Below are 25,984 nucleotides of genomic sequence, written 5' to 3' on the forward strand. Positions count from 1 at the left end.
ATTATGGTTTTCCCCTTTGGAGTGGAATATGGGGAGGTGAGTTTGTTGTGAATTTCAGATACAGTCATTTTGTGTTTTAGAAAAAGGCACTAAACACACAACACGCCCAGGTGGTTTTAGAAGAAGTCAGAGTGAGCAAGAATAATTCTTCCCTAACTGAAGCCACTTTCTGACAGCATGAGAGATCTGCTCATATCACTCCCACATTGCCAGTTCTGCTGGAGCCTGATTTTAGGCATAGCCCTTGGCATGACCTAGGGAGAACAAGTGACAAACCAACTTGAGAAGCAATCCCGCTCTAAAACGCTGAGCAAATGGATCCAGCAGTGCAGCTCCCACTGCCTCCCACTCCTGGGCGGAAAGGCAATAAGAAGCCATTCAGAAACACACACCAAACCCCTGTTGGGGAAGAAAGAGAACGGAGTGCTTTGGGGCTACAGGAATAAGATGAATGGAGACCCCTTTCCTCCTACCAGCTCAAAGACAGATAAGGGAGGCAACAGTTTTCTTCGTCTCCATCAGCCAGGAGAGGAGAGTCTCCTTTTCCTCATCCAGCAGTTAAGAGAAGAGAGAAATCCCTCTCTCCCACCCAGCAGCAAGCAGGCAGAGGCAAGGATGAGATGAAAGAGACTGGAGAGAAAATGAGAGAGGGGAGCCACTTCCTCTAGAACAGCAAAGATAATGGGCCGAGAAAGAAAGCATCCCCCGGGTCACCCAGCAGCTGGGTGACAGGCTGTGAGTGTGGTAAAGAGGGAATGCTGTATTTTCCCCTCCACCTCAACCCCTAGGCCTTAGAGATCAGTGAAGCATCATGAGCTACACCCGCAGAGCCCTGTCTGCATAGCGAGTCTGGGTGCAAGGGAAACAAGCTCCAGGGGGCCAGGACTTTATCCCTCAGAGTGGAATTTGCTCTCCCACCCATGCACCTGTAAGTGGGTGTGGAGTGGGCAGAGCCTTGATTCTACCCACCAATGTGCAGGGAAGTGGGAAGGAATGGTGACCCATATACTTACAATAACTGAGAAGTTGGAAAAGTCAGCTCAGCATCAAAGTACATAGAATTTGGAAGGGCAAGGATCCATAATGGTGAAGTAAAACACACAAGGAATAGGAACACAATAGGATACCACCCAGTTACCATGCCTTAGCTTCCCATTTTAAACACAAGGTATTAGGAGGTAACTCAAACACTACCAGGATGGGGGTAACCACAGAAAATACTGGTTTCTAAAAGTGGTAACTGTGTAAAGCACAGTCGATAGGTGTGGGCTTGCCATTGAAATAAAGACATTAGCCCCATGGAGGAATGATGTTGACTCCTACAAAAGCAACACAGCAAGGTACACACTGGCTTAGGAAGCAAAGTAGTATCACAGCAAGAGCAAAAGTGCTAAACAACCACATATTTCTAATCCAACAATAGGTAACACCTTTCAGGGAAGGCAAAGGAAGCAAATTTTCAGAGTGGAGGAGAGGGAGATGAGAACTCTGCAAACAAAGGCAGGCACTGAGAGTACTGTGTCCTCATTGAGTCTTTTCAAATAGACTGCATACCGTCTTTGGTTTAAAGTAATCACTTGTGCAAATCATCTGCCTCTTGTAGAATTAAGCCTAACACAACAGACTCATAATTATTTAAAGGCAAAAAACTTTCTTTCACATTCACACAACTGTTCCACTAAGACACACACAGCCCTTCTCAATGCACTGCCTTGATTCACATTTTTATTTTGAACAATATCACTCATTTTTAGTAGGGTTTTTTCCCCTCCTGCAGAGCAGCAAGTTTACAAAAGAAAAAAAGTCGTTTGAAGCCTTTCCTCCTCTTTTATCCTTCCTTGAAGACTAACTCCGGAATTTGCTATGATCTAGTTTTGTTTAAAGAATTTATGTGGTACCAATGACCCACCACCTTTCTAGACAGTTGCCACAGCAACCACTTATTTACCAGACGCAATACACAAAGCAGACAACAATATGTCTTCAGTCACTTTAGTAAGCAAAAATGAGAGTGGCAGAATCTTACTAATATTTAACAGAAACAGACTTTTAGTGCTTACCAGTCTTTTTAAAAACAACAAAAGGAAAGCACAGCAGGGGGCCTCAGCTGACTCAGCTCTTACACATTCACTCATTTAAGAGCAGCTTTTAACCTGCCATGCAGAACTCAGTTGCATTTTGTGTTTAATTGTATTTGGCTGCATAACTGTGGAAAAAAATACAAGCGTAAAAAAAACAAAAGGAAAAGTTTCCTTTCTCTATTAACTTTGCACTTGAAAACTTAAAGAGCTAAATTTCATTGTTGGTATTAACTTCACTGACTTCAGATATGAATCTGGCCAAAGGACTGTTCTGCCTCATCTTTGGACCCTGGTAGACTGGAATTTCCAAATGATGTTCATTGAAAAACAATCAGCAAAATGTAGTGATCTTTCCTTGAAATAATAACACGTATCTCTTACCTGGCGCTTTTCAGCAGTAGATCTCAAAGCGCTTCACACTCTGTAATGTATTTATCCTTACAACAACACTGTGCAGTAGGGGAGTATTCTTATCCTCATCTTGATTTATTTTTACAGTGGGGAACTCAGGCAAAGACAGACTAAATGACTTGGTCAAGGTCACACAGGAAGACGGTGATGGAGCTAGGAACGGAGCCCAGGTCTCCCAAGTGCTAAGCTAGAGCCCTAATCACTGAACAATCAGGAGAGTTACATGTTAAATAAAAAGATGCACAAGCAGAGTGCCAAAGGAAGGTGGAACTTTGTAAAGAACACTATCTTCTATTCACATAGATCCCACTTCACTTAAACTATGGGCTTACTCCTGGCCCATGTTTGGTAGGGTATTACTCAGATTGCAGGCTCTTTGGGGCAGGGATTGTCTTCTTTGTTCTGTGTTTTTACCAAAGGGGCACTCAGACGGCTCAGGTGTACAGGTAAACATCTGAATAAACAGTTTCAACCCACATTTACCTAATGCACAGTATGTACACCAGACTTCACCCAATTAATCCAACTTAGTGAAGGTATATATATTGAGGTGACTGTTTAAGAATTGTTACATGCAGCTGACGAGCACAAAAGGGAATAGGATGCAGTGGATTGGAGTAATGGATAATGCCAGAGAATACCACCTAATTTTCATGCTTATTTAGAAGTGAAGAGTCCCTTAGTTCACTTAAGCTGATATTTAAAACTAATGTCTTTTACCATAATGTTAATAATGAGTGGACATCTACCTAGAACTGGTTAGGAATTTTCCCTTCTAATTTTTTTAAATGGAAAATGCAGTTTCTGCAAAATCCAAGTTTTCCTCAGGAAGATTCTAATTTTTCAAAACTTTACAACTCTCCAGCAGGAAAACTGGAATGAAATAATATGTTTCAGATGGGAGTGATTCAAATTAATTTGTCAAATCAGATGAAAACGTTTTGTTTAGGGCCAATTCAACATGAATCTGCATCTGCCTAAGCTGCCCCGGTACCTTATGGAAGTTGTAGTTTGGGGTGTGTCATGCCTCCATTCTCCCATATGGGCCAGGTCTCTGGCTCTACTACATCTCAGCTCAGCTACTACAGTAATGGAGGCCATATAACTGCCAAAGGCCGATACACATAGGGATGGTGAGGTAGACATGGGCATTGGCAAAGTCAGATGACCTATATGGACACTAGACATTGATCCCCTAAACTGAAAAATAAAGTAGGTCTATAGTTTGTGAGTGCATATTTTGGGGGTGATGGCTAAGATTTACATGTATGCTGCCTACATTCCTGGCAAAAGAAGAACAAAAAAACTAAAGTACTGCCTGTTATTTATTTAGTAGGTATGCACAGGATCTATCCAAACCCTGAGGGAAACAACAGAGCTTTGGTTAACTGGATTTGGGTTAAATAGTGCAGCATAACCCTCTCTTTATGGATGGAGCATTACTTAGACATATGTGAGTTAGCCATGTGTAGATGGTTTAGTAAATGTGTTGCCCATTCAGACATGAATTCAGCTTCCTGTCTCCATCCTTTCACCTGCAAATAACAAAGATACATTTTCACAGCATTTTAACATAGTTTCTTGGTGTCTTACAGTACATCATCATAATCAATGTTCTCTTTAAACATTATTGGTCAACAAATGGCATCAATATATTTGACTAGTGTTATATTTGTTGAAATCGTAGGTTATGTGACTTGGCTGGATATTGGGTACTGCAAGTCTCTATTTAGGGGTGCATGTATAATTTATCACATATTAATTATGGATTATTACTAAACTGATAGCTTTCTGTTACTGCTTCTTTATTAATAATGCAAGTGAGAGCAGGTCTCCTTTGAAGTATTATTTAATTACCCTTTTTTTCAAATCCAAAAGAAATGAAACTTAATCAGCTATTGAAAGAACCTTTTGCATTCTTCACCTAAGCTTCTGATGTCTGCACAACCTCATTTCTCACGAAAAGACTTCTAAATATTTTCTGTATTTATGTGGTGCTCACAAAACAGATGTCCCTGTGTTGGAAGCATAGGCTCAAGCGAAGCAAGAAGGTGAAGATGACGAGAAAGCATTACCAGAAAGGGGAAGCATCAGACAAGAGGAGGAAGAGGACAGATGGTCAGCAGAAAGCCTCTGATCTGGAACTTTTGGAAGCCAGTCTTTTTATTACCACTCTATGAAAAAACAAAAAAGTAAAAACAAAAACAAAAAGTGGGACAATGTTTTAGAAACAGATATTTAAACATTACCAATGTGCCAAGATGAACAGAGGAAAGATGGGAGTGAGAAGGTCGGGGGGGATTCATTTTAGCTTTTTACTCCCTTCTTCTATTACAATAGTGTGCATACTTGTAAAAAAATGTAAGTACTGCAGCTTTTACATCACAACCCTATTTAACTGAAACACATGGTTCAGCAAGGGTCAGTTTTATCCCCTGACATGTTCAGAGGCAGCTGTTCAGCATATAGGATCTTCAACATGCCCCAACCAAGGCTTAAGTACCTAAATACCTTTGATTTCAAGAAGTGACAAGTTACTTCCCCACTCAGGTGAAGGTCTCAGATAGCTGACAATCACTTGAAATGAATACTCATGTAATGTCGTCCTCTCGTGAGCATGATCCTTGAATGCTATGTGTGGTTTTTACATATGCTGGTGATAGCTGCTTTAGAAATGCTCAGAAAGATAATTTTGCCAGAAGCTGGGAATGGGCGACGGGGGATGGATCACTTGATGATTCCCTGTTCTGTTCATTCCCTCTGAGGCACCTGGCATTGGCCACTGTCAGAAGACAGGATACTGGGCTAGAGGGACATTTGGTCTGACACAGTATGGTCGTTCTTATGTTCTAATTTATTTATTTCACAGCACCCAGAAATGTGCTAGATACCTCACATTACGACAACTGTTCCTGTCTCAAGGGGCTTACAATAAATTAAGATCCCCAGGGAACAACTGATAGCAGATAAGCTGCCTGTTGCATCCCCGTGGAGTCCCAGTGAATTCTAAGGGCTCTGCGTGGGAGCAGCAATTGCAGGACTGGGTCTGATTTCTGACATGACAATGAAAGGGGAACACAACCACACAAAGGGGTTGAGGCAGGAAGGAGTAAGTTTGCAGCAAGAGATAAATGTCTCCACTCAGTTATCTTTTTTCCTCAAAGAGGCGTATTTCTCCAGAAATACTTTCTCCGCTATTCTCTCACACTCTATTCCTTCCTGATATCGTTTAAAGTTAAAATGCTTCTGTGGTAATTGCCATAGGCAAGCTTTTGCTAAGAGTGTTGATTTAAACTTTCACTGTCTACTAAATATGAAAATGAGAAGTATAAAAAGCTCCTGGATTTCATTTTTAACAGGAAGAGAAAGTTTAAATTGGCGTAATATAAACTAAAACACCACTTACTGTTACAGCATGAAGAAAGAATGCAATCATGCCTGTCAGATATAGAAGGAACAAATACCCACCCCCCCCCCAAAAAAAAATAAAAAATGAAGACTACATCTACAGACAAACATCAGTTCCAAGAGAGTAGTTTAAACCCAGCCTGCTTTCTTATGAATTAAGTTGTTTGGCTGGTCTCCAGGAGGAAGTCTATTCAACCTAGTTCCTGTGCATGACACCAAACGATTAAGCAGAGCTTCCCTACTTTCGGCTGATGCAGGTTCATGAGAGCATGACAGTAAGTTAAATCTTCCCTCTCCACTTCCAGTGTCTTTACCAGCATGACAGAGCCTACCAGGAGCGATCAGCCCTAACAATCTCCTCTGAAGAATTTGCTCCTGCTGACTCTCAGATTATAAAGCAGTGCCTGAGGCTTTCAGGGACGAGTCACCACAGAGTACCTCTTTGTATGGTGCCAGCTTCATCCCCTTTCTAGCTGTTACAGCTCTTGGATGGACTGAAATTACAGGAAGTCAAAGAAACTTTGGCATTTTTGGAGCACTACTCACTTGTAAATTCTGTGGATTTTGACAGTATCAAATACTTGAGTATCCTGTGATTCAAGCCTTTATATTTTTTTTGAAATTGCAGCTTATTGTAACTTATTGTGGGTGGGTAGGAGGGGGGGTGACACATAAATAGGATCATCTGTTTTGAGAAAACTTTGTGTTTTACTCACTTCTTTATCATGTGCAAAGTTCAGTGTTCTCGTTCTTCTTTGGTTCTGTGAGCAGACAGCAGAATCCAGTGGACTGGGATCAGAGAAGCCTGGAATGAAGGACTTCACCTTCAAGGAGGCCCCTCAATGTGTTGTGTGGCCTCTATAGCCTTAGAAAGGATGGGAAAGGAGCAGGGCCGGTGGAATGGCAACTCTCTGGAGCACCAGTTATTACTGGTTCCATTCACCCAACCCAGAATGGAAACTCCATCTCCAGAGGAAAAGAAGGTCAGGTTACCTGCCAGCACAGGAGCCTGGGAGAGCTCAACTCCTGAACAATAGCTCCCATGGAATGGGAGGCTCAGGGTGGTGAGGTGGTCAGGAAGCAGTATGAAGACAAAGATGCTCTGCACACTGGCCCTGTCCTCTACTGAATCCTGGGTTGGGGGGATCTGTGGGGGCTAAACTCCTTCCCTTTTTGAGGATGGGAGGCTTAAGAACATCTCCTCCCCCAGATATCAGAATGAAGAGGAAACTCGGTGAATACGAACTGATAGCGTCCTTGCCCGTGTGTGGAAAAAAAAAAAACAGTGCAAGGCAGCATGTGGCTCTCCATCTTTATTCGGCAGTACCGGTCTCCTCCCTATTTATGGTTCCTTTGTTATGGTACCATTGCTGGTAGTGTGTCAGCTGTGTACTCCTTCCTGTGTGTCCACAAGCAAACTGAAAATCTAAAGGGTTGCCTTTTCAAACAAAGGCAGGTAAGCTGCACCCAAGAAAATACAGGTAACAGCGAACAAATACAGAAACAATTACATGTCTGGTCATGCAATTATCCATTTGACATATGTATATTGCTTCCCCTTTTTCTGACTCCAGTATCCCATTCTAACAGAAGTGTTATCCCTCTGTCAAGTGGCAGCTGATGGCTAGGTTGGCTTCCCAGTGGAGGAAAGATCAGTGATGCAGAGCCTGGCTATATTCAATGTAATTTGCTTTATTTACACCTATACACCAGGCCTGAAACGAGGTGCTCAAACAGCAAGCAGGGCAACACCTTCTTTCAGGAATCTCAGCCCAACACCAGTGCCAAGTTTTCAGGAGCAACTCTGCCTCAAGAATTAACTCTAATCAGAGACCACAGAAGAGGACAAGTTCTCCTAACACTGCCACTGCATAACCCAAACAACAGCAGCATTTCTTTCCAAGAGACAAATTTGGTTGCAAGAATTTAGAAGACTATGTGTAACAGCACCAGCTGGAGATGTGTGCAATAACAATACTTCTGCATAGGGAAGCAGGTGCTTGCAAAAGCAATGATGTGTTTATCCACCTAACATTTTCATGTTCAAATAACCAGTAGAAATTCTCTATTACTCATTCGAATGCATGAAGTGGTACAACACAGGATTTGTCTACATAGCGCCGGTATAGCACATTAGAGCAAAGGTGGGCAAATTAAGGTCCATGGGCCACATCTGGCTCATGGGACCGTCCTGCCCGGCCCCCAAGCTCCTGGCCCAGGAACCTAGCCCCTGGCCCCTCCCCTGCTATCTCCCCTCCCCTTCAGCCTCAGCTCGCTTGATCTGCCACCGGTGCAATGCTCTGGGTGACAGGGGTGTGAGCTCCTGGGGCAGCACAGCTGCAGAACCCAGCCTGACTCGGTGCTCTGTGCTGTGTGGTGGCGGCGGCACCCACCGGTGCTCTAAGCAGCATGGTAAGGGGGCAGGGAGGGTTGGATAGAGGGCAGGGCAGTTTGGAGTGGTGGTCATGGGGCTGGTGTGTGGATAGGGGTTCAGGTGGTCAGGGAGGAACAGGGGGTTGAATGGGGGCAGGGGTCCTGGGTGACAGTCAGGGAACAGGGGGGTTGGATGGGGCAGGAGTCCGGGGATAGGGCAGATAGGAGGTGGGGGCCAGGCCACTACCCCTTCCACTAACCAGCCCTCCATACAAATTTACAAAACCTGATGCAGCCCTCAGGCCAAAAAGTTTGCCTGCCCCTGCACTACAGGGCTGTGATTTGTGAAATACTCTAACGCACTGTGCTATCACTGCCCCATGTTAGACCCTGCTTGTCAGAGCTAAAAAGATACATCATACAAACTGGGTACCTTTTAGAGCGCACCAGGATGGGACAGTTAGCATGTCAGCAAGCTTTACAAATCATACCCTTCTACTGCCCTTTGCCATGTGGTTTAGACAAGCCTTTAGGCACCTATGTTTGAAAATTTAGCTCCAAGTTTTTTCAACTTGTACATAGTGAGAAAACAGCTTCAGTCACTGATGGTGCGAGCTCCCTTGCTTATGCCCAAGACTGTATTTATTCTCAGTCTAAGAGCAAGTGCTGCAAATGAAATAACTTTTGGATGGCGTGACTTTTAGAAAAAACAACTACCCTGCTTTGCTCTTCTGTGGATCCTTCTGTTCAAGGATTCCAAAGGCAGAGTGCCAAAGCAGTGTGCCAAAGTGTCCAAGGCTACACATCAAAGCACTGAGGTTAAAAAACTCCAAAGCTCTGGAGTTGAGTGCCACAATGCCAAGGAAGGGCTGCAGTGTGCCAGGCTTTGCACTGAAACACAGAACCATGGTTCCAAATTGACAAGCCCAAGCACCGCAGCACTTAAAAAACAGGCAGGGCGCATGGGGGGGGGGGGGAAAGAATCTTTGCATCAACTCAAAAATCATCTGAGAATCAGTTGGACAAGGTTAAAAATGACAGAAAGTGACCATGGAGACAGGTTGATGCAGTGCTGAAATCGTGGAAGACTGGGAGTTCCTCTGCTGACCACAGTCACCAAGGAACTGGGTGGAGCATTTGGAGGATGGCATTTATATACAGGAAAGCATAATGGCCAGTAGGGATCCTGACTCAAGCTGTACCCTGCAGGGTCAAAAATCTATAAGATGAATGACTTCTGCCAGTCTCAGTCTAGGCTGGTGAAACCCGGGACGATCCCTTCGAAGAAGTATTACTATCCTATTTACAGATGAGGAAACAGAGACTGAGAGAAGTTAAGTAACCTGCCCAAAGGAAGCTTGGAGTAATGTCAAGAATAAAACTAAAATATCCAGGTTTCCCAGTCCTATGGTTTAACCACAAGACCCCATTCTTTTCCTAATATCCTATTTGGATCATGACATTGATATTATGCAACAAACATCTTTATAAACATGTTAATTTCAGGACTTAAAGCCTTTTATACTATCTGTCATGAATATGTTATACACAGAAGATGCTCGTCTTTATTTCCTGGGCCCAGTTACCAGACATGGGTCCGGATTACAAAGGATTAATACCTCTCTTACGTGCCATGGTTCAGTATCACTTGATTCCAGTAGCTACTGTTAAAGTATCCCTCTCTAAGCATTCCTTTACCACAGTGGTGTAGTTTATCTAGGAAAAGTCAGCTCTCTTGGAAAATCTGGATTTCAGTGAAGTCCTGCTCTTCACGCTATTCTATAGCTGGGCTGAAAGGCGGTCGAGTGACTTGCGCAAGGTCGAGATTTTCAAATGTATTTAAGTACCTAGTAGGATTTTCAAAAGCACCTAAACAGGTTAGGTACTTCACACTGAAATCATTTTCAAAAGCACCTAAACAGGTTAGGTACTTCACACTGAAATCAATCAGATTTAGGAGCCTAACTTGCTTAGATGCTTTTGAAAATCCCACTAAGTGCTTATGTGCATCTTTAGGTACCTAAATACCTTTGAATATCTGACCACAAGTCTCTATTTACAGCTGGTTCTGAAAATATTGGGAATTGTATAATCTTTCAGGAGGCAGAAGAACTATGTTTCAGAGTGTTAAGTCTGGTGTGAACATAAATATAGCAAAATCAGAATGTAGCTCCATCGCAGATGAAGAGACAATAAATATCTATTTATAAAGTATCACTGCAATATGTCAACATAGACTCAGACTCTAGGACTGGAAGGGACCTCGAGAGGTCATCGAGTCCAGTCCCCTGCCCTCATGGCAGGACCAAATACTGTCTAGACCATCCCTGATAGACATTTATCTAACCTACTCTTAAATATCTCCATCAAAACACATAAGTTACTACACCAATAGACATAACTATTCTACAATACCTACAATAGTTTCTTCTCCGAGACAAATGCACCATCCTCTGGGGGGGTAAGAGGTGGGTGGGGAAGGTTAGGCATAAGTTATTACAATAGAATATAAAATTATTTGGCCCCTGAAGTAGGAGATGGTGGTGAAAATTTATCAGACTTCCCTGACCCTCAGCCCCGCAATACATTGTACAATTCAATACCTACATTTTCATGTACTACGGTCCTTTTAACAGAATTGGTAATGCCTTTCTAGGTTTTATAATGGTCACAAAAAGATGCTCATCATGCGATCTCACCACAGCAGATAAGTGCTAGTGCCTGTGGGGGGTTTCGATGCAAGCTGTCTTCTACTGTTTGTTTGCAGTGGGCACATTAATGAGGTCAATAAAGTTTGCAGCAACTGCGTATGAATCTATACCTTCAACAATGTGATTAGTAAACTCTATACATGCAGAAGTGACCACAGGAGCCTATTGTGTGGATTCCCTGCAAAGTCAAACTGCTCTGGGTAACGTAAAAGGTCAGAAGGCTGGTACTTTCACAGCAGAAACCACCATTTGATGTGGAGAATGTTCAGCGGAGATCCTAAAGGCCAACGGTGGAGGATCTCTTTTCAACAAGGTCACATGTCAAGCTAGAGTGAAACTAAAAGGAGCGTATTACATGAAACCACAAGCAACACTGTGGATACACTAAATGTCTTGCCCTTTAAAAATACATTTTATAATATGCACTAGTTCAGAACATACAGTAACTATTCCCCTGTAATTTCCACAAATTCTTTTCAATGTCCTGGAAGTTAAGGGAACTTGAAAAAAATCTGTTTTATATTCCAGTCATAACTATCCAGCTATAGTTTCCTCTCATTGGAGGGAATATTGTTCTCACCAGAGATTAGAAAAACATGTTGTGTTTCCCTATTCCATATTCAGTAACAACACTTTGCTTCTGAAAACAATAAAAGAAGGCTCAGCTAATTTTCCTCTGGTTTTTTTTTTATTTGACAACAAAATGACTATTACGGTTTAGTGCTGCTAAGATTTTAAGCAAACTGCATTAAAGACATATAAGTAAAACGCCAGTCTCTCTCTTTCAGTGGGATTGTGATGGCATTAAAATACAGTAAGTTCACATAAGAATTTAGGATAAACAAACCTTGAATAGAAGTGTGGAGTTCTGGCTACATTGTGCACTAGAGCAAATGGGAAATTCTATTAGGGGAATCAGATTTATGTATTTATTTAAGAAGAATTTGACAGTGTCCCATTTCTTGTCTCATACTTATTGCTTTCTAGCTTGGTTTTACAATCTCCAGCGCTCCTGGGTTTGCAAGGATACTTTGACCTACTGCTTGTTCCCCTCCTTGGGTCATGCATAACTTTTACTATATGCATATAAGTAAGGTTCTTCTTAATGTGCGATATTGCGGAAATGGCAGATTCTGCAATATTAGGCTCCCTCTGCAATTTTATCTGCAGGAGCCCCCACTCTCAGCCCTGGCCTGCCATCAGCAGAAAAATCACACAAAAGTAACAATGGACTTTATTACCACAAATAAGGTTCATTATTACTTTGCCACAATTTTCTATGCCTTATCTGCAACTCAGCTGCAATTTTTTGACAATCATCCTGCAATTCAAGTAGGGCCTTACATGTGAGAGAGAGCGAGAAGGTGGGTGAGGTAATATCTTTTATTGGATCAAGGCCTGTGGATTGACAAGACTCTTCCACCAACAGAATTTGGTCCAATAAAAGATATTACCTCACTCACCTGTATCTCATACCCTAGGACCAATATGCTACAACATCTTCTGGAAACGCCTGCTCAGGAATTTATTCCGTTTGTTGAAGTCGATGGGAGCTGAAGCTGTTCAGCACCTTGCAGCAGGATTATGTCCTGCAGAAGTAGCATAAATGCAGACAGAATTAAAGGGCAAATGGGGCCTGATCGTGCTCTCATTGCACTTTATGGCAGAACTCCCATTTACTTCTTTGGGACCAAGTTTATATACAGTAGATTCTATTTCCCTACTTAAAATCAATACGGGCAACAACAAAGTAATTAAGAGTCTTGCACACTACAAGACAGTCCTATTCTGGGGGGTTTGAAGTCCTACAGTCCAGCTGAGGTTTGCAGCAGGGAGGCAAAGTGACAACTGAGGGCTAGCTATCTCCAGGCAATGCTGAAGGCCTGAAATAACTGCAATAAAGAAAGGGAGAGCTGAGATCATCCCAACTGCTTTATCCAACCTTCTCCCCAGCCGAACAATGCAATCAGCCTGCAGACCCCCTGAAGAAGAACAGCTCATGAACTGTGATGCCATTCCAGAGAACGGAAGTTTCTGGCTCTGTAACCCAGTTCCTAGAAGTACGCTGTCCAGAAGCAGCACTTCTGGGAATGACAGTAATAAAAATGGGAAGGCCAGGAAAGAATTTCTCCCCAGAGCATATCGCATGGACCTTAGAATGGCTTTTTCTTTTAGACTCTTCTCAAGCACTGAGCTGAAACCATCCATTAAGATCTAATGGGCATAGCCCACAAGATCAGTTGCCTTCTGTTGCAGAAGAGCAGTCATTGGTGGACTTCATCTCCTTCCTCCATGCTTCTATTAATACAGAGGGCTCCTTATTCCCTCTTCCTCCTTTCATGCATCCACACAGGCACAGCCAGTATCTAACCCTGGGACCTTAACACAGGGCTAAATTCAGTAAGCTCAACAGTTTTGGGGTTATTTTTGTTTAGCTAATTTAGATAAAACTTGTAGGAGTGGCCATAGCTTCCCAGTCATTTCAGGCAAGGTTCTGATACCATTACTCACATTGAATAATATTTCACTCCTCGGATAGCCCCACTAAAATCAAAGTAAGCACATGAGGAGCAAAACACTATTCATTGTGAGCAAAGGTGTCAGGATTTGGCTCTAAGTAACTCTTACATTCGCACCCGACATGTGGAGTGTATGAGCATTTTATCCTTATGTGCTGCTTTTATGGGAAGCATTGAGTTCCATCACACAGTTTCTTATAAATACTCCAGGCCAGATTGTCTCTGCCTCCTACGGAGTAGCACACTACTCCAGCAATAGTCCCACTGAAGTCAATGGAACCACTTATGGAGCAATGCGTTTCTCTGTCTGAGTGAGAAAAACAGATTCCAATTCCCCATGTAGTTCTTCTGTGAACACCTGGTTTCAAAGAAGAGAAATGTCAACATTATTATAGTTGAAATTTAAGATTTCAGCCTTTCTAAGTTCTGATACTTGTGTTGCTCATTTTTATGTGGTGTCCATCATTACAACCATGCCCTTTTTGTTGAAGGTTACTTTATCATTTGAAACATGTATGTTTAGTTACTTAAAATGGTAAATTGCTTTGCACTGTCCTTGAAGTGCACCATATAAATATTGTATTCGATCCTTAGCTTACACTTCATAAATCATTTATTTAAAAAATATTCCTCCATGAGACCATCAGCTGCTGAAGTGTTCAATTTTCTGGTCAAACATTTATTTACAGCATGTGTTCTTTTGGCTTAGTAACGATCTGCTAAAAGCTACATCTGGCTGGAGTTATAGGAATTGTATTTATGCAAAAAAAATCTCAAAATACTAAATGCTCAAATCTGTTAACAGGGTTTATACCATAGTATAAATGTTTTAATGAGCGGTGGAGATGCTGAAAGCTATACAGGGGAGGCTTTCATAGAGGCCTGACTATTACTTAAAGCATCCATTTGTGACTATTGGAAAGATTTACCAGTTGCATTGCTGCTATCAAGTTATTCCTAAATTACTTCTATTTCATGTTACTACAACTGCAACTGTTGTAGAAACTTGTTCAAAGTGCTAGACATTTAAAAAAATCTAGAGGAAATTTCAGATGATTAACTTTGATGAATGGACATATTTGAATTCATGTACCATAATATTCTTGTTAACGACATGTCTGCTTAGGACATCCATTAAAAGTCCATTAACTTAACAGAGAAAGTCTAATAAAGTTACCCTGGAAATTTTCTGGTAAATTAACATTATGGATTTTTAATGAATATTTGCTGTAGGTATTGTAACAAGGCTAACATTCTAATTAAACTTGGGCCCTGAGCAAGTAAAACAGTCCCATGAAGACACTACAAAGCAGAGAAAGTTCTTTCTCAAAAGCTTTCATAAGCATGGTTGGCGCAGGTCACAAAATATGATAACAATAGCTACAGCCATTATCATTATTTTCATTGGCACAGTGGGTGGTGTCCCAGTGTCAGAAGCTTACTGAACAAATTCAAGTTCTAAGGTTCCCATATTCTTCTGCGCCTGCTATAGAAATTGCTCAGTTTTGGGGTGGCCATTTTGAAACCATTTGGGCCTGATCTCAGTAGGCATCACCTTTGAAAAAAAATCAAGCCCTGCCAGTATATGTCTCTGATGATCAGAATAGTTAAGTGGAAATGTCTGAACATTTTGACCTAAGAGATTTTGTTAAAGCCACAAGGAAAGTTGGTATCAGTGCTGAAGTTTTCAGGAGTGACCAATTCCTGTGCCCATGCTTCTCCAAAGCTCCCCAAGAACCTTTTCAAGTACATCAGTAAATGATATCAAACAATCAAACAATGTTGACTGGCCAATGTGATGATGTCATGCTTTTTAAGAATAGCTTTCCCAAAGTGATTCTTCCAGCAATATTAATAATTCTGTATCACAAGGTTTCCACCACTACATTTCATGGCATCCGCAGGTAAAGAGTATACTTGGGAGATATACCACGTGGCACCCAATCTTTTAGTTTTTTGCCCATTCATATCTAGTTTCAGTAAGGCCTGATACTTTTCTGCTGACAAAACTAATAAACAATGATACAGGATATGGATTTAATTTTTTAAAATAACTTAATTTACCTATTTTTTCATACTTATCTGCCACCAAATCTTCTAAGCCAATCACCTTCCAGAAACTATCATCCCAGCCCGTCTCTGGGGAATATGTCCATTTGCACACCAATGGACAGAGAGACCTAATGAGAAAAGACATAAATCCAGAATCAGGACACTTATTACACTAGTTCATTAGCTCATGAAACTTAGGAATGACACAGTAGCGGATTGGCTACAGGGAACCTTGGGATAAAATTTTCAAAAGTGACTATTGATTTTGGGGGCCCAATTTAAGACACCTTAAAAAGGACCTATTTTTAAAGGTGTCCCCCACCAATAGGAGCCGTGCACATGGCCACTCCTCCCCTTCACATACACCAGCCAAGTGAACAGCCACGCATATCAGGCACATTCCAAAAGGACAGTGCAGCCTGAACACCATATACGCAGCATGGAGTTTAGGGAAGTTCCCAGCAAATGGAATGGGACTTGTACCAGGACTGAATTTGGCCCATAAAGTTTTGTGGCCTGGTGTGTAAAAGCAAAACAGAGTTAAACTAGTAGTGCTTCTGTATAGTGTGTATTCAAGTTTCAGTGCCACTGGCTCTGTATTTCATCAGAACTTGATGACAGTTCAGTGACATACTGAAATAACATAAGCTGTGATGCAACCCAGTGCAATGTTAAGTTACTGTTTCAATTAACATTGATGATAGAACTGTTTGAGCCCCACTGTGTTGATAGTGTCATAAGGATACAGTATAAAGGCACAAGGCAGAATTAACTCTCTACTGTAAAATGGATTTTTCCCCTCCCCAAACTTTCCTTACAGCAAAAAAGCATAAATAACTAAGTGACAAGATATTGTGCAATGAACAGCATCGTAGGAGATAATTTTTAATTGTGCTCTGTAAGTAAGTTAACCAAAAGGTGTTAATAATTCTAATCACTACTGAAAAAGTCAACTAGCTGTAGACTTGGAGGTGCCATTGTGGTCTACATGCAAGCTGGCTGTGTCTCAGTGAAATGTTACATGAGTGCTATGATTGGTTTCGAGAGATGCATACTTGGCTATTACATTTCTTTTAGATCTTATTTTGTGAATTCTGTATTACTTGTGTTTTAGCTTAGATTTACTTCTGCTGAAATATTACTTTTATTCAGATGCTATGATTTAAAGAAATGTTAAAAATACAAGTGCTTGTTTGCTATTTTATACAACTTATTCATGGCATCTGGAGCTATATCTCCTTGCAAATAACAAAAATGTTATAAATATCTTCTCTCCCTGACCCTTTCCTCCCAAAAACTTCCTATAGACCTAACAAGAGGAAATAAACTAAAAGTTCATTACACACACACACACACACACACCTCCCCCAGCACACAATAATGTAAAGAATGTTTGGGGTGTGTGTGTATATATATATATATCACCTAGAAGCCCTAGCCATGGACCAGAACCCATTGTTGTGTGATTGTTCAGTGCCTGGCACAAACAGACAGTTCCTAGCCCAAAAAGCTTAAAATCTAAGTATAAACCAAGAAACAGCTATATAGTAGCAACAATATATTTTACATTAATTCATCCTGAAGTATCCCAGTGTTGCAAACCTCAATACATACAAATAGCACCAATAAAATGCACTTGAGTCTGGGTTGGAAGACAGCAACCAACTGATTACACATTATATCTTGCACAACGGTGCATGAGTGGCTGGTGGGAGGATTTTTAACTTAGGACACCAAGTCAAACATTTACTCTTATGAAAACTACCATGGGATCTTTATTGTCCATTTAGAGTACAGAGAATCTCTTACTTCACAGTTTTGTCCACAAAACCCCCCTACACACCATCCCTCCATAGTAAGCTATATGGGATTTAGTCTATCTGACCTGATCCTACCATGCTTAGCTCCTAAAATAAGTGTAGCCATTTCAAACCTCAGAGTTGGACGTAACCATAATCTCTGGCTGTTTAATAGGACCCTGCATTGTACTAGGCTCAAATGCAATGGAATTGAGAATTCGTCTCTCCTCAGAAACATTCACAGAAACAAATACTGAGGCTACTTTTTATTCAGTCCCGAATACAAATCAAATTCAAGTTTTATAGATGCTGCTATAAGATAAATGATTAAGACAAATAAGAACTGGAAAAGTTCCTTTCCTCTTCTGCTGCAAAACTACATGCTGCCCAGTCCTGGTATGGTTTCTTATGCAGAGAGCTAAAGTACATTTGAAGAGGATCATGTTACATTTTATTCCATTTCTTTAGCATTCCCATATGTTTTTATAATTGTATGACTCTTGATGCTTATTTACAAAACTGATTTGTTAAAAAAAAAAAGATACATCCTAATTATAGTGACATTTCCCATACGTGTGGTTTTCATTCCATTTTTGTACAACAGTTTGCAACAAACAAATGACATGATGAGTATTAGCCATTTGGAGAAACTGAAATGGGAATGATTAGTTACATGCTAATAAACATGGAGAGACACAGATCACTTTGGGGTTAAAGTTCTCAGGCTTCTCACAAACTACCTGGAGCACAAGCTAGTTCAAACAGGGTTCTGCCTGTACATCTGAGTTTTGAATCTGCCCTGTTCTATGGTTAAAGAAAGGAACGATCAATTATCATTCTCTGACTTGAAAACAAACACACCCCAAAATAAAAAGTATGTGACATGTAAGTACAGCTATGACACTGTTGGTAAGAAACTCCAGTTTCCAGGGGTTTAAAAGACAGACCTTAAAGTTCAACTAGGATCCTTGGCAGAAATTGTATAAATAAATTCTCAGCATAGGAGCATAGTGAAAAAAGCCAAACATTTTCTCCAAAGTAACCTGATCCTTCCAATTATAAACAAATAAGTAAAAGACTTTCACCATTTTAGGAAGATTTTACATAGAAGTAAATAAATAACATTGCAGGGCTTTCCAAAATACGGTAATTACCAAATCATAAACTAAAATCATAAATGACTATTTAAGTAGTTCTCTGTGCTCTGAATTATGATGACACCTCTTTATTTAGGTGCTAGCTTGACAAATACTTTATCTATGTGCTGCTGCTAATGTACTGGGGCCACTGCCTATCATGCTGACCAATACTATCTCATTGTTGACTTGTATTCCTTCATCTGTGTCTGTCTGTATCCATCTATTATCTATTAGTATTGTACTTAGATTGTAAGCTCTTTCGGGCAGGGACTGTCATTTTGTTCTATGTTTGTACAGCACCTAGCACAATGTGGTCCTCGTCTATAACAGGGCTCATAGGCAGAACAATAATACAAATGCATAAATAATAACGTGGGTGAGAGGGCTATATAGGAGCTAAGGAGTAAGGCTTCGAACTCTCTAGGAGCCCAGCTAAGGAGTAAGGCTTCGAACTCTCTAGGAGCCCAAAGGAACTCCCACTGAGTCTCTGTATTTAAATAGGAGTTTGTAAGGTGCTAGCTTTTCCCCAGCTTGTGAAGTACCCACTGCCACACCCAGTGTCTCTTTTCAGGCAATTTCATCAGGGGCTCTGGCAGCCACTCCCACTGTGATGGTTAAAAGGGGTTGAATAAGCTGAATCTCAAAAGCACCTGCCAATTGACTTTTCATAAAGCCGGTGACCAGCGGCTGACCTGTGATGAAGGACTGAGATAAAAAGAATTGGTACTGTTCATTGTGGTATATTCCTGTCACTTTTCTGACTGAGTGGTTAGAAGTATCAAGACTTGTGATAGCTGAAGATGGATGAACCAGATGAATAAAGTAAACACCCTCTCCTTCTTTCCAAACCATCATCCAGAACCAACGAAGTTCAAGAAATTCAGTTAAGATTCTGTAATGTAGTCAGCAGTCCCTTTATAACTGCATAATCCAGGTTTCTGGAGTCTTGGAGTGGTCTCCCTAGACAGCACGGACTGCGTTTAGTCAGTCTGGGATAGACCTGCTCATGAAACTTGATTATCCTCAGGAATTTTCTAAACAAAATGAAGTGAAAATTTTCTACTATCAATTCTGAACAAAAATTGTGTCTGAAGTTTTGCCATCAGGAGAAACCAGAAAACTATCAAAAATCAACTTTTTGCCATGGAAAATTTCTATTTCAATAAAACCACATTTTTTAACAGGAAAATGTTACTCCTGAAAAATTTCTGCGAGCACTAGTCTGGGATATACAAAGAACTCCAGGATCTCGCCTATGCACAACAGCTTCAAGAAAGAATCCCCTTTGTAGTCAATACAAAGCAGACTGATCTGTGAGGGGCCACACCACACATCCCTTTCCATTATTTTCTAACTTTCTGCTGAGCCCTGGCACATCCATTTTCAGTCCTCATGAAAACACAGATGTGCCAAAATACTGCCATTATACAATTTCCAGCGTGACCAGAAGCTGGAAGATCTGGAAATCTCACTGGCAGCCTGTCCTCATCAGAGACCCATGAGTTTCAGACAGTCTACAAGAAGCCAGACTTTTGGGGTGGTTACTCACATGAACCTGAACTTCCAAACATTTTAAGATCCACCTATCACTAGTGTTTAGCTCTCATTGGCTTATACTCTTGAATAAAATCAGTCTGGGTCCCTCTGCAGAGGCTTAGGGCCAGATTGTGCCTTGTCTCTGTGAGAGCATGTATGGAAGATGAAAAGCACAAGAAGCTGCCCATCCAGTCTTCCCCCATACAAGGTCCTACCACATTTGCAATCTCTGTGGTGTGCTGAGACCAGTGACTGCTCCCCACTAACACCCTCCCTCCAAAGGGAGTGGAAGGAAGCATGGACATGACTCCCTAGTACTCCAGTCATTTGAACTGGCCTCCCATGCATGCGAATGTATGCTACACTCAGTGAAAGGGTGTAGCAACAGGTACATTCCCAGAGCATGCAGCGGTTCTTTGGGAGGCACTTTGCTCCTTGGTGCTGCTTGTGGGGTAATGCAGAGCCATCCTACCCTATTCACAAGGGTGGTATCTAAAAGGTCAAGTCTGGCCCACTATGGACAATGATCTAGGGTTTGAGCATGTCATCCATGTGTGGCATTCCTGAGCTGGAGGACTTGTGGATCAGGCTTCTACTGCACCTCACATTCATCCCCAGCTCTAGATGAAATGTTAACAGTTTGGACTGGAGAGAAAACTAGCATGCATTGTAAAATAACCGTCGGCATTAAATCCTAGCCCCCCATGAAGTCAGTGGAAGTTTTGCCACTGACTTTAATTGGACAAGGATCTCGTTCAATGGTCCTAACAGGTCAGAGATAAACTTAAAATTTATGCAAAAAGTGTATTCTATAGGCATCAATTTCAGAGTAAGTATATCACAACTGACAAGACTGACGAATGTTCAATATGCTCCCAAGGTCACAGCGGACATTTTAATAAAAAAAATACTGATAATTCTTTGTTGGCTAACAATTTATATAAGGATGGCCCTTTGGTTTCCCCAAAGCCTGGGTTCTATGCTGACATACAGAGCCAGACCCTAAACTGATATAAATAGGCGTACCTCCACTGAAGTAATTGTAGCTACATTCATTTACACTTGCTGAGGATTTCAACCACAGTTCAATTGCTAGACTAGTTAGGGTAAGCTGCAGTTAGGTACCAAATAGGTAGCGTGCAGTTGCACAGAGTGGCTTTCTGCCAGTGGTTTGTAGGCCAGAGTTTTTTAAAGCCACAAATCATCAAGAACAAAGAAAGCTATGTGAGTTTGCAAAGAGAAAACCTGTGACAGTGGAGTGTGATTGATAACATCAATAAATGTTCTCATTAATTCTGCAAACTTGAAAATTAAATAAATTCATTCAAATTAAAACCCAAGACTTCGGCTCTGCTCAGCTGAACTTCTCCATGGTCTGACAGCTGTAAAAGTTATTAGTATCCCCCCAAATTATGCGACCCATAGTCTTAGTGCTTTCTACAGAAACAGGAACGGTACTGCTCTGATGCAGTCATAAAACTGAGTGTGGTTTTTACAAAAATGCCCCAGACAGAACACTGAGATACAGCACATGTATCCCCTCCAGCAATACTTTGTATTAAAAAGTACTGGGCGTTGGTGTTGTAGAAGCCTAAAGAGCAGCACAGGTTATCACAGGGCAACAAGAGAACACACAGTTATATGCTCCTCTTTATGGCTATGGCTGTACATGTTAATTCACGCCCTTTCTGAAATGGAACCAAATTATTAGTGCTACGCACACTGACGTTTATACTTGACACAGCAATGTCTTTGCCTACACTATATATTCCTCTACCCTGGTATAATGCCACCCGATATAACACGGTATAGCAGCGCTCCAGGGGGGAGGGGCTGCACGCTCCGGCGGATCAAATCAAGTTCAATATAACACAGTTTCACCTATAATGCCATAAGATTTTTTTGGCTCCTGAGGACAGCGTCCTATTGAGGTAGAGGTGTATTATCCTCTTTGTGAAGAGTGGGTGAAGGGGGTAAGTTTACCCGGAGGTGACATTTCTCAGTCAGAAGGAGAGAAAATCTGGCACCTAGTCATTCAGCCTTGAAACAGTATCATACTGCTATAAAATGTATGAGATGCTGCCCATGCGGGACGTTTGGTGGAGAGAATCAAAGAACAAGTGGTGGGTTAAGTTCACAGCAGTGTAAGAAGAGCTGCACCTGTTGTCACTCTGTTGCTACTCTAGATCTCCCAGGCAGATTAGTTTTAAACCACAGGGCCACACAAGGCTGGGTCCAATACATTTCACATAAGGCTATCTACATTTTACTCATTTCACCTATTCAACAGCTCTTTAATTGTATTTATACAAACTGAAACATGGCTCTGTAAATACCATCAGCTCCATCCGCTAAACTGTATAAATGCAAAATTTCTAATATTTAACATGTTACATGGGGTTCTGCTTTTTTAAATTACCTCTGACCAAAAACAAAAGCAAAAGAAACCCCTGTTTGTCTGAACTCATTTTCTTAGCATAAATGTGACTTTAACTTGAAATGTGTTTTTTTTCTTTTGATATACACTAAATATATCAAACAAAAAAGACAGGTGGGGAAGACTGTTTGGGACAAATAGCAGACACATTCCAATTGTACGCTGGGGCCCTGTTCAAATCTTTGTAGCTCTAAGGACTTAAACCTAGCCAATGAAAGTCAACACAGAAATTACTGTAATCAGTATTGGCACAGCCAATAGTTGTATGAATTCTCCTCCACATCATAGTTTTTATTTGTGTAACCTTTATATTTGCAGAATTAAAAGAAATCACCCTAAGGTTTCAATTTTTTAAAAGTTAACTGCGAAATAGCACAGCAACATCAAAGTTTGCTCCCCAATTATAAGAATCCTTAGAAACTCTGGATGGCAAAAATGTAAGTATACTGTGGATTTCCTTCCATTTACGTATGCTGATTAACAGCTCTATTTCTGTTTACACTGAGGTCATTGTGAATTTTGGGATAGACATAAGCTGCAGCAGGATTGGGACACAAGTCTCAAACTATTTCAAATGAACACCTCTGGATTAAAGATGTGAGAATCTGGCAAAAGCTGCCAGTCCAGCTAGCTCACTAACATGCACAGTTTGTGAGATACTGTTTAGATAAACAAAATTTAATGAAGATTAATTCAATGTAATTAGACAATACAAAACAACAATCTCTTACCCTTTCAGACCAATAGGTCTTTTTCTTTCTCCATGTTCTGTTTTTCTCTGTGATATGTTGGCAAATCAAAACCATGAAGAAGTTCTGCATTTGACAGAGATTTCACAATCCTTCAGGCACATATATTTTAAATGTTGGTTTGAGTTTCTACCACGCGCCTTTTTTCTCTATTTCTCTCTAATCTTGCTGATTCAGTAGACTTGCCTGGCCCTGAGAGACCACTTCACACTCAACAAAAACTAAATCTTGATGGGAATTGTGAACTTTTGTTTCACCAGCTGTGTTCGTCCCACATCTGGGAAGTCTGAAATCCACCATTGAATTGGTGGCATGGCTTTTATTTAAAAATGTACAACAGTTTTTCCCCTTCGTCCCCATTAGAGTGCATTCAAGTTCATGAAGGGTTAAGCCTATTAGAGGCATAGCAACTACAGCACAATTCTTGAGGGATTTATTTCACCACAACTCTGGTTTTGACTAACAGACAGAGGCATTCCATTAGTGTTTCCAAATCTCAGTTATCAAAGGAGTCAACGCCTTTGATGACTGTGGTTCATTAAGGGCTGAGTCCAATTTCCACAGAAGTAAATGAGGAGTTTTTCTGGTGACTTCAATGGACACTGAATCAGGCCCTCTGGCTGTTCAGGAAAGTACACATTTCAACTCCCTGCACCACACGGCCCTGACATTTAATGGGAATCAGAAAATGAAACTAGAAATAAAACCTTTTATTTACAAGATTCAAACAGTAAGTTATTTCTGTGAAGAGAAAAAAAATAATTACTTCTAAATTGGGGGCACTATTTACTTTTGATACCGCAGCTCTTGCAGAGTTTGCTTCTCTTATTTATTTATTAAACTGACAGAATTTTCTAAGCAAATGTGCTGTTTACTTAAAAGGAAAGGATTTTATTGTCTGAATATGTTCCCATCTGCAATTTTCTACACCCACACACAAAATTAATCTTCTCTGATTGCAGCCACTCCCTGGCAAAGATCCATGTTATATTTAACACTGGACACCACTTCAAAAATGGAAAGAGAACAGGATTGTTTTCAAAGGCTACATAACAAGATAAGGTTTAGAAAACACCACAATCCTTTGATCTTTGGTACCTTTCTAGTAGCCATGACCCCAAAGTTGGAAGTGACCTTTAATTACCATCACACCTGCCATACAACTCTATTAAAAAACAATTTAGAGGCAACACACAATTTCCAGAAATCCATTTACTAAATATCTGAATAGCATATGTGCTGTACCTTGTGCTTCAGGGTATAAGACGCTCTCTAACTATTAGAGATCAGGATGATACTTCAGCAGAGCGGGGAATATTATCTCACATTTGCATACTGTGGGGGTTCTCATACCACCCTCTGAAGCATCTGGTGCTGGCCACTTTCAGGGACAGGGTGCTAAACTAGACGGACCATGGGTATGGCAATTCCTATGTTCCTACCATAGAAATTGGACATAAGATTTTATGCTAAAGCAAGGAGGGCTCTGAGCCTGCTATTGGATTTGCATGGCTGTACCCTGACTTCAGTAAGACTTCATGCACAAAAACTTCAATGAGACTCCAAGGGGCTCTAAGGGTCCCACCACATGGACTCAATTGCAGACTTGGGATGGGAGGAGGAGTGTCTCAATATTTGTCATCATCTTCTATACACCTCACAGTACACATCTAACATACAGCATTGTACTTTGGGGAGAAGGGGTGCATCTTTGATAGATGATAAACAGGGAAGAGAGGCTGTTACTGGTTGAAAGCTATCAAATCTTTTTTGAAAAAAAAAAAAAAGTTGAACAGGGCAAATGCCAAACTACTCATACAACAAGAAAATAAGACACTTCCATTGAGCCAAGAAGCTGTTTCCTTTGTCAGTTATAGTGAGGGCTAATAACAAAGTGTTTCTCTGTAGGGATAAGCCTTCAAAACACCAAAACAAAACTAACAAAAAAAAAGACAATTCTTCAGCTTTCCTAGAAAAAATTATGTCAACAGTCCTGAAGGGAAACACCCATCTCAAGTGCCAGATAAGTCAAATTAATCCCTTGTGGATCTTCACTGATTTCAGTGCCATTGTACCTATGATGAATTTCAGTCAGACCAGAAAATATAAAATAAAAATAAATAAATAAATAAATAAATAAATAATCTTTATTCACCTCCATAGCATGTCGTGGAGCAAGGGGAATCAGACATTAGTTTGGCTGCTTGTTACTTACTATCGGTATTGCAGTACTGTATTACAGACAACCAGACAAAATTGCAGCCCCATTATTCTAGGCCCTGTCCAGACACATAATAAAAGTAGTCCCTGCCATGAAGAATGTACAGTCTAGACAAAAAATGCAGACAAAGCATGGAAGACAGGAAATACTATCGTCATTGAGAAGATGGGGAACTGAGACACAGAGAACTTAAATAACTTGCCCAAAATCAAAGAGGAGGTCATCAGCAGGGTCCCGAACTGAACCTGGAGCTCCTGAGTCCCAGTTCAGTGCCTTAACCACAAGATCATTTTATGAATTTATAAATCCAATGATAGCACCATGATGCTGGATGTGTTAAAAATGCCTATATAGGCAGATCAGGTTTAAACTTTAAAAGTTTTTTAAAAAGTTAGTGAAACCTTTGAAAGGTCAAATACAATACTAAGCATTTATACATAAAATTATAGCACTATTCCACTGTAGATTTTAAAAATGCCTTACTAGGGCAGTTAAGTACTATCATTCCCATTTTAGAAAAGAGGAGCTGGAACCATAGAGACGTTAAG

General features: G+C 40.8%; 1 protein-coding gene across 4 annotated transcripts in view; it reads right to left on the reverse strand.

Annotated features, from left to right (window-relative positions):
* The window catches only part of FGGY (FGGY carbohydrate kinase domain containing), a 196,901-nt gene that overhangs the window by 102,736 nt on the left and 68,181 nt on the right, over positions 1 to 25,984 (reverse strand). Inside the window, exon 1 of one of the 4 annotated variants that reach the window (XM_030571522.1) lies at positions 3,936 to 3,977. The exons of the other annotated variants lie outside the window; for them this stretch is intronic. Coding sequence (XP_030427382.1) covers positions 3,936 to 3,958 — 23 coding nt within the window. The 5' untranslated portion in view covers positions 3,959 to 3,977. Of the gene's footprint in view, positions 1 to 3,935; positions 3,978 to 25,984 lie in introns of those variants that run through there. 4 annotated transcript variants of the gene reach the window in all.

This window comes from Gopherus evgoodei, chromosome 8 (assembly GCF_007399415.2).
Source record: "Gopherus evgoodei ecotype Sinaloan lineage chromosome 8, rGopEvg1_v1.p, whole genome shotgun sequence".
Taxonomy (NCBI): domain Eukaryota; kingdom Metazoa; phylum Chordata; order Testudines; family Testudinidae; genus Gopherus; species Gopherus evgoodei.